This window comes from Rhineura floridana, chromosome 14 (genome assembly GCF_030035675.1).
Source record: "Rhineura floridana isolate rRhiFlo1 chromosome 14, rRhiFlo1.hap2, whole genome shotgun sequence".
NCBI classification, from domain to species: domain Eukaryota; kingdom Metazoa; phylum Chordata; class Lepidosauria; order Squamata; family Rhineuridae; genus Rhineura; species Rhineura floridana.
The window spans coordinates 11,780,357-11,792,966 of record NC_084493.1 but is presented as its reverse complement, the minus strand read 5'-3'; the positions used below and the strand labels follow the sequence as shown (position 1 = coordinate 11,792,966).

Below are 12,610 nucleotides of genomic sequence, written 5' to 3'. Positions count from 1 at the left end.
GTAGAAAAGCCACCAGACTTTGCTGAAAAGCCAGGATGATCCCATGTCAAAGACTGGAAGAATGTAACATTAGCTTCCCCCGTGCTTCTAAGCAATTGTTGGCTCTGATTTCTTGGGCACTTCCTGGTCCCATTGAATCTAAATCATTGGGAATATAGCCATTAGAAGTAAATGACGCTCGTACAGACAGCTAAGCTGTTTGATAGTCTATTGAAAGCTTGATCTCATGGGACAGAGTTCAGTGCATGCCCAGGCCCCTAAATCAGGGTGGGAACTCATACAACTCATTGTGTTGTATGGTAAATGGCCACAGAAAATTTCATTGTGTTGTTATGCAAGTGACATAATTGGGGCTGACTGGGGGTTTCAAAAATCCAAAAGTAAAACCTCCTCTGGCCCATTGTTCACATACATGAGTATGCAGATGGAATAAGACCAGTATTTGTAAGCTCCCTTGGGCCAGTATTTTGCTTATGTTAACATGTAAGGGATGATGTGCAATGATGGTGCTGATCGGCGCAATCCAACCAAAGTAAAGCATTTTAAATCCTATTGATTTAAATGGGATAATTATATGCTCAAATTTCTACTGTACACTGGTGGAACTTAACTATGGCTGGATTGGGCCAAAAATCAGTATCCTGCCAAGGAGCTTAGAGTGACATTGTATGTTCACACTAATCCTGTGAAAGGCTGAGAGAGGATTTATCTGTGGGTTTCAAGGACATGTGCAGAGTTAAAACTGAAGGACTTCTTAACTCCAAACCTAAGGAACAGGTATGCTCCACTAAACACAATGGGGCTTACAGCAGAGAAACTAACATGTACATAGCATCAGGTTACAAAGATGACCCCCTGGATCTATACTGATAGTTACAAAGGTTAGGAAAGACAGGAATACTCTAGAGTTGCCACCTTTTAATAATTCTTATATATTCATATTTTGGAAGCTTCATAATAAATAGAAAACATATAGATGGAGTTTGGGTGTTGTTCATCCTAAGAAGTTGTTGTTGTTGTTATATGCCTTCAAGTCAATTACGACTTATGGCAACCCTATGAATCTTTTTTGGATATATTCATAGGGCTTTCATGGTAAGAGGTATTCAGAGGTGGTTTACCATTGCCTTCCTCTAAGCATACGACACCCGGTATTCCCACGTGGTCTCCTATCCAAGTACTAACCAGACCTGACCCTGCTTAGCTTCCAAGATCAGACAAGATCCGGTGTGTTCAGGGTAGTATGGCCCTAGCATCCTAAGAAGTAAAATCCCAATAATCAACAGTATCTTTCCAGATGATGATCCTGACACTTGCTCTTATGGTTGTTGGATTTAATGTTAATACTATATTATTTCTAGATGAAAATAAAACTTTAAAAAAACTCAACAGTATATTTCCCATGGATGGCAAACTGCACATATTAATTCACAAGTTTCTGGTGATTTTATGTCATGGAACTTTGAGGACAAATTTTCAGTGATCTTTACACTGCAATCTACATTACCAATTATTTGTCTTTTTTGCAGGCCATGGTATGAATAAACCTCTCCTCCAACACCACATTCCAAATTAGTTTATTTTTCTCTTATCCACTTTTTTCACTGTCCAGCTTTCACCTCCATACATAGAGATTGGGAATACCGTGGCCTGAATGATTCTGACTTTAGTATTCAGTGATACATCTTTGTATTTGAGGACCTTTTCTAGTTCTCTCATAGCTGCCCTCCCCGGTCCTAGCCTTCTTCTGATTTCTTGACTATTGTCTCCATTTTGGGTAATGACTGTGTGAAGGTATTGGTAATCCTTGACAAGTTCAATGTCCTCATTATAAATGTAATAAATAAATAAATAAAGTTCAAGGACACATTCCAGCCTGGTAAAAACATTCAAGGGCGGGAGTGTAGTTGTCCGGGGTCTCAGGGGGTCTTAGACCCCTTACTTTTTCAGGAGCAGGGTCACTATGTCTCCAACATGCTATAAGTAAATCAGCATGAAAAGTGGGTGTGTTAGCCACTGAGAAGATTCTTCTAAAATGCTTCCTCCTCCTTTCCTGCTGAGTGGAGCCAATCAGAGTGAAAGGAGGCAAGTCAGCCACTGAGAAGACTCTTTTCAGTAGCTAGCACTCTCTCCTTTCATGCTGATTGGCTGCTAGGAACGGCTGTTGTTGTGGAAGAAGGCATTAACAAGGATCTCATTCTCAACCCAGCAACAAAAAGTGTGTGTGTGGCTGTGAAGGGACCCTGCACTTATGCAGTTGCCTTTACAGTGTTGCTCAAGGGTGGTGGTGGTGGTGGTGCTGAACAGGGCTAGAGAGGGTGTGTGGTCTGAGGTTGAGTCCTAAGGGCTGCACAGAGAGGCTTAGAGGGTTACATTCAGCCTGTGAGCTGGAGGTTCCCCACCCCTGGATTAGCTGTTTGTTGATTTACTTAGCGGTTTTGGAATTTATTTATTTTTAAAAGCTTGTAGTTAGCTCTTTCTCCAGCATTAGGTGGAACATACAGGGGCCTTGTGAGGCAGAGATCAAGACAAACACAATAGTCTTTATATTAGCAACACCAGTAAATAATATGAAGTGGTGCCCTAGGTAAGAAGTCAACAGAGACCAAACTGGCAAGTACTGCCTAGTGTTTGGAAGGCATGATGTAACCCAAACTCTCTTCTTCAGCTTGTAAGAAAATGTTTTCTTTCCGTTTTTCTTTCCAGGGACCTGTTAAGTAACACACGGGCTTAAAGTATGAAGGTGGGTGCTGATGATCACTAGGTGACCTCGAGCCACTGGTCAAATCATGACTCAGCCTAACCTACCTCACAGGCTTGCTGTGATGATATAACAGTGTGGGGAGCAGGAACTGCCTATGAGAGTGTCGAAGAAGCTGAGAGCAATGCCGTCAGGAGTCTAGGCCAAGAGGGTAGACTCTTAGCGGGGGAACCCAAGGCAGAATGGTCAAAGCTGAGACACCGGACTAAGACGCACCCAAACTCAGAGGAAGGCAATGGTAAACCACCTCTGAATACCTCTTACCATGAAAATCCTATGAACAGAGTATCCAAAATGCAACATGAGATAGTGCTGGAAGATGAGACCCCCATGTCAGAAGGCACTCAACAAGCTACGGGGGAAGAACAAAGGACAAGTACGAGTAGTGCTGTGACTAATGACGCAGCTCGATCAAAGCCGAAAGGAAGCCCAGAGGCTGATGTGCACAGATGCGACAGATGCGCTTGGAGGTCACTGATTCATAGGGTCGCCATAAGTTGTAATCAACTTGAAGGCACACCACCAACAACAACAAGTCGATCCTGACTTATGGCAACCCCATGAAGAGGGTTTCCATGGTAAGCGGTATTCAGAGGGGGTTTACCATTGCCTCCCTCTGAGGCTGAGGCAGTGACTGGCCCAAGGTCACCCAGTGAGCTTCATGGCTGTGTGGGGATTCGAACCCTGGTCTCCCAGGTTGTGGTCCAGCACCTTAACCACTATACCACACTGCCTATCTGAGGAGTGACAAGAGGGCTTTAAAAGATTTCTGCTCAGCCATCCCGCACATGAACCCCACATTCTCTTTGCTGAGACCCAAACAAGCCTGGGCATCCCCACTACAGGCTCCTTTGCCCCTTCAAGGGAAGAGGTTGAGAGAGCCCACCCTGTGTGGCTCTCTGAACATGTATGTGTGTGTCCCCCTCACTTTGTAGGCCAGCCTTTCGGGGTCACAGAAAAGGTTAATCTGCCATCTGCGGCTGTACCAAGCCCCGGGTGCCCGCTCCGCCCTGACGGAGGCCAAGGTGGCAGGGCCAAGCCGGAGGTGGGGGGCAGCACTCGCGCTAACAGCCGCCCCTTCCCATCTCTCTCATCCCCCCATCCCCTTTTTTTTTCTTTGCGCTGCGCTCTGGTAAAAGGCGCGCAAAAGAAAAAAAAATGGGAGGAAGCCTCCAGAATGTTGTGACGGAAGAGGAATGCGAGGAGACGCGCTGTGTGTGTATGTGAGGGTTTTTTTTTCCCCAACTAGGTTTTGTTTTGGCTTAATTTCCCCCCCCCCTTCTCTCTCGCGAGAAAGGAAAGGGGAGAGGGAAAAAAAGAAAGCAAGAAAGAGGCTGCACAGACGATACTTGAAGAGGTGGGAGAGAGTGGGGAGGGAAAGGGGAAAGGGAAAAAAATGAGGGGAGGGGACAAGGAGGAGGAGAAGGCAGACTGAGGCGAGCAAGGAAGGAAGGGAGAAGGGGACGGCAGGCAGTGCTGGATGCAGCCGCCACGGGTGGAAGAGCAGCCCTCACACCACCACCGGCAGTAGCTTCTCCCCGGGGCGCAGGTCCTCCACACGTTTCAGACTCTCTCCTTAAAATAAAAATAAAAAAGGCGGGGGGAGGGACGCGGGGAGCCTGAAGGACGGTCCCCAGAGGCGCCTCGTAAGTGACAGGCGCCTCCGTGAAACCCGCCTGAGGAGACCTTGGGTAGCTCTGGTGGCGCGGGCGGGCGCCGCTCTCCAGACCGCGCTTGGATGCTGCCTGGCGTGAGGCTGCCTGGGGGTCCTCCTCTGCGAGTCTCCAGAGGGGGAGCGGCCGGGGAGAGGGAGGGAGGGAGGGGGGGAGCAGCCTGCGTGACCGAAGTAGGGCAGCCGGGAAAGGGTCGCGGCGGTGGCGGCGGCTGGCTCTCCCGGGAAAGAGCCTGCCGCTGGCGCTGCGGCGATGCTGCCTGGCGCCGCTTGCCTCCGCTGAGCGGTCCCTTGACTCTCTCTCTCTCTCGCTTTCTTCAGCTTCGCCAGGGAGAGCCTCTGCCGAGCCCGAGCTGCTCCGGGAGGAGAGGAGGGAGCCGAGCCCCCTTGCAGCGGCGCGGGCGCGATCCGAGTGCAAGCGGGGCGGGCGCAAAGCTCGAAGGAGGAAGGAGCTGCCGCCGCCGCCACGGTTGCCGGCAAGATGCGGCTGGGCAGGCTGCTGTTGAGGTTCGCCCTGGGATTTACCGTGCTGCTGGCCGCCGCCTCTTCTTCCCGCGGCGGAGGGGCTGCTGATGGCAACTTGGAAACGGACTTCGCCGCCGCCGCCGCCGCTAAGGAAACCAACAGCAGAGCCAGCAGGGCCAAGAGGCGAGGGCAGGCGGGAGGCGCCGCGGGGCACGATGCGCTGAAAGGGTAATTGCCCGGAATGACGCGGGACGGTTGCTCTGACAGGGGGAGGGGAGGGGACGTAAGAAGCTGCCTTAGGCCAGGTCGGACGGTTGTTTGCCCATCTGGCCCAGGGTGGGCTGCTGCTCCCTTTGCTTTGGGCCAAGACGGCTCTCCCATGGCGGGATCCTTTTAAAAGGAGACATGCCGGGGTTTGAAGCTGAGAGCTGCTGCGTGCAAAGCGTGTGGTCTACGGCCTCAGTCGCGGGCCGCCCTCTAGGATCCCACTCCTTGCAAAGTGCCAAGACTGGCCGAGGCTGGCTGTTTGCCTTGCTCAGAACACATGCGTTGCATGCAGAAGGGCTCAGGTTCAGTTTCCGGGCAGCTTGACCTAAGAGCGCTTTAGCAGCTGTGGGAAAGATCCCCTTTGCCATAGACGTTGGGAAATTGCTGCTGCTAGCTGGAGGAGGCAATATGGTACCTGACGGCCTGATTCACCTCTAATGCGAGTATAGTCAGTACTGAGCTAGGTGGACTAATGGTCTGAGCGATTCCTTTCTCTGTTCCTATCTGAAATGGAATGGTCTGCCTTATGGCAAGGGTGTTCATGGTAAGCAGTATTCAGAGGGGGTTTCCCATTGCCTCCCTCTGAGGCTAGTCCTCCCCAGCTGGCTAGGGTCTGCTCAGCTTGCCAGAGCTGCACGAGCCAGCCCCTTCCTTGTCCGCAACTGCCAACTGGGGGGCAACCGGGCTCCTTGGGACTATGCAGCTTGCCCACGGCTGCACAGGTGGCAGGGCACGTAACCCCTGAGCCATTCCCTGTGGGGGTGATCTTTAGCTGGCCCTTGACACTCAGGAGACACGAGTGGGGATTTGAACTCACAGAGTCTGGACTCCCAGCCAGGCTCTCTTATGGCAGTCTTTATTATGATGGCATGAACTGTCATGGGCTAGAGCAAGGGTGGGGAACCCTCCAGTCTTATGCTACACTACAGTACATCATCCCTGACCATTGACCATGAAGGCTGAGGCTGATGGGACTTCAATTCCAGCAATATCTGGGAGGGCCACAGGTTCTCCACCACTGGACTAGTGCCTGCCTTGTTAGAATGAACCCATCGCATGTGAGAGGCTCAGGGGAAGGGCCAAAGCACAGTGGCCGACAGATGGGGAAGAAATTTGATGTGGTTCGCATGTAAAGCCGAATTGATCAAATCTGCACTTTTCGAAATAGTATAAGAACCAAAACATAGCCATCCTTCAAAATTTGCCCTTCTCCAAATTTTGCAATGTAGTTCTGCAACTAAACAGTGTTTACAAAAATGCATATATTAGGGGAAGGTATGCATAAAAATGCATATATGGGTGAAAATAACATACAAATTACATTGCATTAGGAGATATTGTTTGTAAAAAGGTATACATTAGTCAAAAATGCATACAAAAATGTGTGTATTAGGAGAAATTTGTGCTAAAATGCTGAAGAATTTTCATGAGGATTTTATTTTGAATCATGAATTGCTGCAGACATGTGGAGAACTGAATTTAAGATTGAAAAAATGAGAACCTGAGAGAACCAAATTCACAGATCTTTCCATCCCTAGCGGGAGAGCATCTGCTTTGCATGCAGAAAGTTTCAGGTTCAATCTCAGGCATCTCCAGGTAGGGGTCTCTTTGTCAGAGACCCTGTAGAGCTACTGCCAATTAGCAATACTGAGGCAATACTGAGCTAAATGGACCAACTGAGCTGACTCAGTATAAGGCAGCTTTCTACATTCCTAGGTTTGTGTCTGTGAGCTGATCCTTGGAACATAACCTTAGCAAGGATAGATTAAGATTCCCTGAGTAGGTACAGGATGTTTTTCCTCCTTTCATTGCTCCGTTACAAAGTTGTCCCTATATGTCTGGGATTAAGAAAGCATAGCTCTGTGGTAGAGGATGTACTTTGCAGGCAGGCAGTCCCAAATTCAATCCCTGCCATCTCCAGTTAAAAGGATCACGGAGCAGGTCATGTGAAACATTGTAGAACCACTAGCAATCAGAACAGACAGTACTGGGCTAAATAGTCTGACATGATATAGAGGAGTTTCCTGTGTTGATTAGGGGACAGAGTTTATACTCAGGGAGTGACGGGATGGGGAGTGGATGGAGGAAGCAACTCCTGGTGTACTTTCTGGGTGGATAGTTTGGGGAGAAGTTGACTGGTATCTGGGCCATCAGGCATGTTGCTAAACCATGCCACTTTCCCTTGCCTTTTAAATCCACAGAGAATTGTAGGCTTGAAGCAGTTTAGCTTCACATACTGTGTATCTGTTTTTCCACCTTTGCATTTGGACACATACAGCCTAATTTGGATACCTAATATGCCAGCAAATATATTTGGGGCAGGGGGAAGCTGTGTGTGTGTGAGAGAGACTACTTAATGCACTGCTGCGGCAGTATTATAAGTTGCAATGTTGCTTTAACATTCCCCACAACCACTGAATGAGACTGGAGCAATGCAACTTGGCACAAATGTTTAGGGGCAGATGCATTAGGTCTGTATCCTTTGGCTATGGAGGAGTGGTCTTACACAGAACCAAACCATCCCAGTATGGCTTGTGCAAGAAAACTTCCCGGTGGATTGGCAATTAATCTTACCCCAAACTGGATTAGCAAATAATATTGGGGTGGGTTTCCCCCCTTCCTTCCCCTTCAAAATGTGGCTGGGCTCATTTGCTGGAGTCAACCGCAGCTGTCTATTCTGCCAGAAGCTACAGCATCCCTGCATCTCATTCTGTTAGTTTCTCCTCTTGTGGCATACTGTGGTCTTGACTATCTTGGCTGAACACCAAAGCTCCAGTCCTGTGCAAGCTCACCTGGGATGAAGCCCCATTAAACTCAGCAGGGCTTATGTCTGAGTAGACATGTGTAGGATTGCACTGTAAATGGCTTGTATGTAGAGCATCTCTAGACTTGGGCCAGTTAGTTGGGTATGATTAACTTTTTGGGCCCACACAGTCACATTGTTCTGTATTTGGAGGGCAGAGTAGAAGGATTGACTTCTAAGGGCTTATTTGCAGTGCCAGAACAGGGAAGTATCCTGCAGAGCATCCTGGGTGCTAATTGTTTGATAGTTTGTGAAATTTGCAAAACAAACTCAAAGCAGAGATGGCTTTTTGAAGAGGGGAGGAGTGTGTGTGTGTGTGTGTGAGAAAGAGAGTTTTCAAACGTGTGCTTCATGCAAGTTTTTCAAGAACAGAGAGTCTGTCTAGAGGTGGGACCTTGTGGGACATTTTCAGTTTGATCAGAATTGTGAATTATGGATTTTAGTGCAGGGAAGTTGTTGCTGGCGAGGCTGCGATATGGTGTGAGCGTGTATAACATTAATGGGCATGGATGTTAATTAGTGTTGCATTTTGAATGTTGGTTGCTATCTTCCGGGTAATACCTTTGATGGACCCCCTGTAAAAATATTTTGGGATTTCTTTAATGCAGGAGTGGGAAACAGGACTGTGGCCTTCCAGATGTTTCTGGGTTACAGCTCTCATCATCCCTGTCCATTGACCATGATGGGTGGGGCTGATAGGAGTTGGAGTCCAATATCTGGAGGGCCACAGTTTCCCCATCTCTGCTTTAGTGCTGTCCATTCCCTTTTGCATATATGGGCATCGGCATAGTGTACTTCCAGTATTGTGCACCCACCTTTTAGTTTTGCCTTACCAAATTGCTGTGCAATATGTAATGGGGCTGTACAAGCGAATATTTGGTACCTCTGTGATGTGATGTTTCAAATGAGCCCTCAGGTTGTCTTCCCAGAGCCATTTCCTTTTGTCCCCAGAGATGTCAAAACTTTGGCAAGAGGAAGCCACCTTAGCTGAACATGAAAAATGATTTAAGCCTCCTTAAACATTACTGAGATGAAACAAAGGCAGGAAAGTGATATTCTTTACTGTAGTTGTTTTACTTTGCAAGAGACAATTGCTTAAAGCACTACAGTCCTTGACAAAAGTGATGCATACGTTTATTTAAGTCTGCCTTTTGCACATTACTGTTAATGGGGCTTGACAGGATTGTACGTAAAATGTTTCATTATGAGCCGCTTATGCATAATGTTATGTTACGTTCTGTGTTTCTTTCTCCTTTTTGTTCCTCTTCTGTTTCTTTGGGTATGCTCTGTATTCTTTTGTGGGTATCTTTCAGATCAATTTAAGAATGCTTGTATCAATTAAGCAAGGAAGGAGAACTAGTGTGGTGTAGTGGTTAGAGTGTTAGACTAGGACCTGGGAAACCAGGGTTCAAATCCCCACTCAGCTATGAAACCCCTAGGTGACCTTGGGTTAGTCCCAGTCTCACAGCCTATCATCCTTAACATGATGGTTGTAAGAGGAGGGGAGAATTTTGTATGCCACTTTGAGCTCCTTGGAGGAAAGTGCAATATAACTATAATAAAATAAAATAAACCACTGAGGAAAGTATTGTCATCATAGTAGGGTTGATTTCAGAGGTTCCGATGTCTCAAGTGCAATTTACCCTCCCCCCCTTTTTTAACAGATCTAATGCAGAAATGTCTGAGATGTTCAGAGTTCATGTAAAGTGCTCAGGGTTTATAATGGCTTCATGTGATCTTGGCTTTCCAGGCAATTCACGCATCCACCGAGTCCAAGTTGGCACCTTTGCTTTCTCTCTCTTCCCTCCCCGCCCCCAGCTTTCCACATAGATCTCTTTTCTGTCTGGCCCTGTGTAGTTTGATAGCAGAAGGACTTTGTGGTTGTTGCTGCTAGTACAGTGAGTCGGTGCAACATAATGGTGTGTCACGCCCATAGCTGTGAGTCCCATTGGCACATGGTTCTGTTGAAAAAAGGCTTATCATAGGGCTGGTGAACCTGTGGCTCAACAGATGTTGTCTGACTACAACTCGCATCATCCTTGACCATTTCCCAGACCAGTTGGGGCTGATGAGTACTGGTCCTACAATATCTGGAGTGCTGCAGGTTCCTCCTCCTTGACTTACCAGTTGCCATGATTGCCACCCATGTCCAGAGATCCTGGGGCTGAGTGGCCTCATGGAAGCAGTGTCAGCAGCACTCTGTGCCTCCCTCTGTAATGGCAAAGGCGGACACTAAGAGGCAGTGTTTGGGAGAGAGAACAGATGGAAGACTGCCTGATTGACTCCTGAGCCTAATGTAACCTCCCTCCCCTTTTAAGGCAAGCCTGTTCTTACTACTCCCAGAGGAGTTGAGCCAGTACTTTGGACACTTTACAACTGACAGTGTTGTCGGGATTAGACAATAGATTGTGTCCAATGCTAGTCCTATACAGAGTAGACTTGTTGAAGTTATTGGAAGTGACTGTCTTAGATTCATTTATTTCAGTGGGTCTACTTTGAGTAGAACTAGCATTGGATGCAACCCATTACTTTTTAACTGGATTTAGCTGACAGTTGGGAATATATATCAGTTCTAACATAGTAATACTCTTGAGGGCAGATAACAGCATTAGATGATATAAGAATTTCCTCAGTTGTAACAGAAACCCTGAATACTTATTAGAGAGAGTGTTTTTGAGTGAACAAAGTTGAAGATAATTTATAATGATTTAAGTTGAAACTAACTGGCCAATTTGATGAAATAATGTTTTGAGAATGTGTAATGTTACTTTAAGTAGAAGCAACTATTTTTATTTTATTTAACAAAATGTATATAGTACTGAACTATAAGTAAAACCTCTAAGTGGTTTACAAAAAATATAAAATATACATTAAAATTCTAAATAGAAAACATTGTTAAAAAAATAAAAAAGCAAAATAAATAAAATCAATAGTTAAATGTCCACATTCTAAACTAAAATTACAGATTAAAATGCACATAAACCTTCCATGTCTGGGTAGGGCTGCCTAAACAGAAATATTTTTATCAGGCGTCAAAAAGAATACAGCAAAGGCACCTGCCTAATGTCAATAGGCAGGGAGTTCCAGAGTGTAGGAGCTGTCAGCCTAAAAGTCCTTACAAGTGTGGAACAAACATTATGTGGCATTTATAAAAGTGCTAGTTCTGCAGATTGAAGTGGTCAAGTGGGCATATATGGGGTGAGGTGAACATTCAAGTAAACTGGTCCCAAGCTGTGAAGGGCTTTATATACCAATAGTAACACCCTGAATTTGTCTCAATCGACAGCCAGTGCAGACCTCTGAACAGGAATGTTATATGCTGTCAAGGTCTCACTCCTGTTAGTGCAGAATACTGCAGCACAGTTGCTAACTACAGTTTCCAGACTAAGTGCATAGAGCGCGTTGCAGTAATCCAGACTTGAAGTCACCAAAAAATATTATGAATAGATAATATGAACAGTTATAAATTCAGTGCTGTGTAAAATGAATTAAAACAGGGTGAGAAAACACAGGACACAATTCAGCCCCATAGAACATATCATGTGTAATGTCCCATGCCTTTTGGGGATAGGGAATTTTAAGCATGTGCTTATTTCCCCTTTCCATTGAAATCAGTGAGTCTTAAAAAAATGTTTGACTTTGTATTCTGCTCAAATTTCGTAAGAGGATGCATACACTTTTTATTTTTCCCTGAGTTCATTCTTCTCCAAAGTACAAATATATTCTGAGACCTAAGAATTACAGTATAAATCATTAGCAGATGCGGATAGACTTATTTTCATGTAACTGTAGTTTGGATAGAAAGAGTAGCGGGAGGATTGGTGGGGGGAATAGTCTCCATCTGTTTTTAGAAAGTTTTCTCACTTGACTCTAAAGCATATGAACAGAAGAGCCTCTTGAAACGTTTCAGAGGAATTAAGATTTTAAATCTCATGTTTGCTGTTATTGTTGTCTGTGATTTTTTTTTTAACTGTGTCAAATCTGGTCAGGTTTTTAAACCACCTTGCTATGTGTAGAGAAGAATGACTGAATTGGTGTTCACTTGAATGTGGAGGTCTCCTGGCCCTGCACTGTAAAACTTGCTTCACAGCAGGGTCTGGATGGTGGAGTTAGATTGAGACATCCTGACACAGGGTTTAGCTCTGTAGATGCGAGAGGAGGGTAGGAAGGAGGCATGCAAGTACACTCCTGAAGGCTTTGTGGAGGTCTTGGGTGGTTGTGGGGGGTACTGTCCGGTCAGGCCTTTTGTTTACGTGACAGCTTATCTTTAGATAATTGTGGAAAGAATAGTAGGCTTGTTGTCTCCTGATGTACTGAGCTGGCTGGAGTACATCATTTCCTAGAAGCGTACAGTGAGCTGTAGAGGTAATGTTGATTGAACACCTTGTCCATGTAAGGCAGAGAGGGGAACCAATAATAGTCCAGATGTTGCTGGACTACAACTGCCATCATCCCTTACCATTGGCCATGCTGGCAGGGGCTGGTGGGAGCTGTAGTCCAACAATAACTAGAGGGCACAGGTTTCCCCTCGATGTAAGTTTTTGTGTTTAGATAAGTGGAGATTGCTGCAGCAAACGTGCAAAATTCCACTCCAGAGCTTGATCCAAATTTATTTTGTTTTAATCTTTTCCCTGTGTTGCTT

The 12,610-nt window shown here is 46.1% G+C and overlaps 1 protein-coding gene and 1 pseudogene across 4 annotated transcripts in view; one reads left to right on the top strand and one right to left on the bottom strand.

Moving 5' to 3' along the window:
• Positions 1 to 1,136: 1,136 nt before the first annotated feature.
• LOC133370092 (5S ribosomal RNA) lies at positions 1,137 to 1,255 on the bottom strand (annotated as a pseudogene).
• Positions 1,256 to 4,098: 2,843 nt separating this feature from the next.
• The window catches only part of FBN1 (fibrillin 1), a 256,376-nt gene continuing 247,864 nt past the window's right edge, over positions 4,099 to 12,610 (top strand). The window contains exons 1-2 of one of the 4 annotated variants that reach the window (XM_061595358.1): positions 4,099 to 4,118; positions 4,755 to 5,126. In XM_061595358.1, the coding sequence (XP_061451342.1) occupies positions 4,915 to 5,126 (212 nt within the window). In that variant the 5' untranslated portion in view covers positions 4,099 to 4,118; positions 4,755 to 4,914. Of the gene's footprint in view, positions 4,119 to 4,186; positions 4,311 to 4,334; positions 4,408 to 4,491; positions 4,512 to 4,754; positions 5,127 to 12,610 lie in introns of those variants that run through there. The other 3 variants (XM_061595355.1, XM_061595357.1, XM_061595359.1) reach the window with 3 other exon arrangements.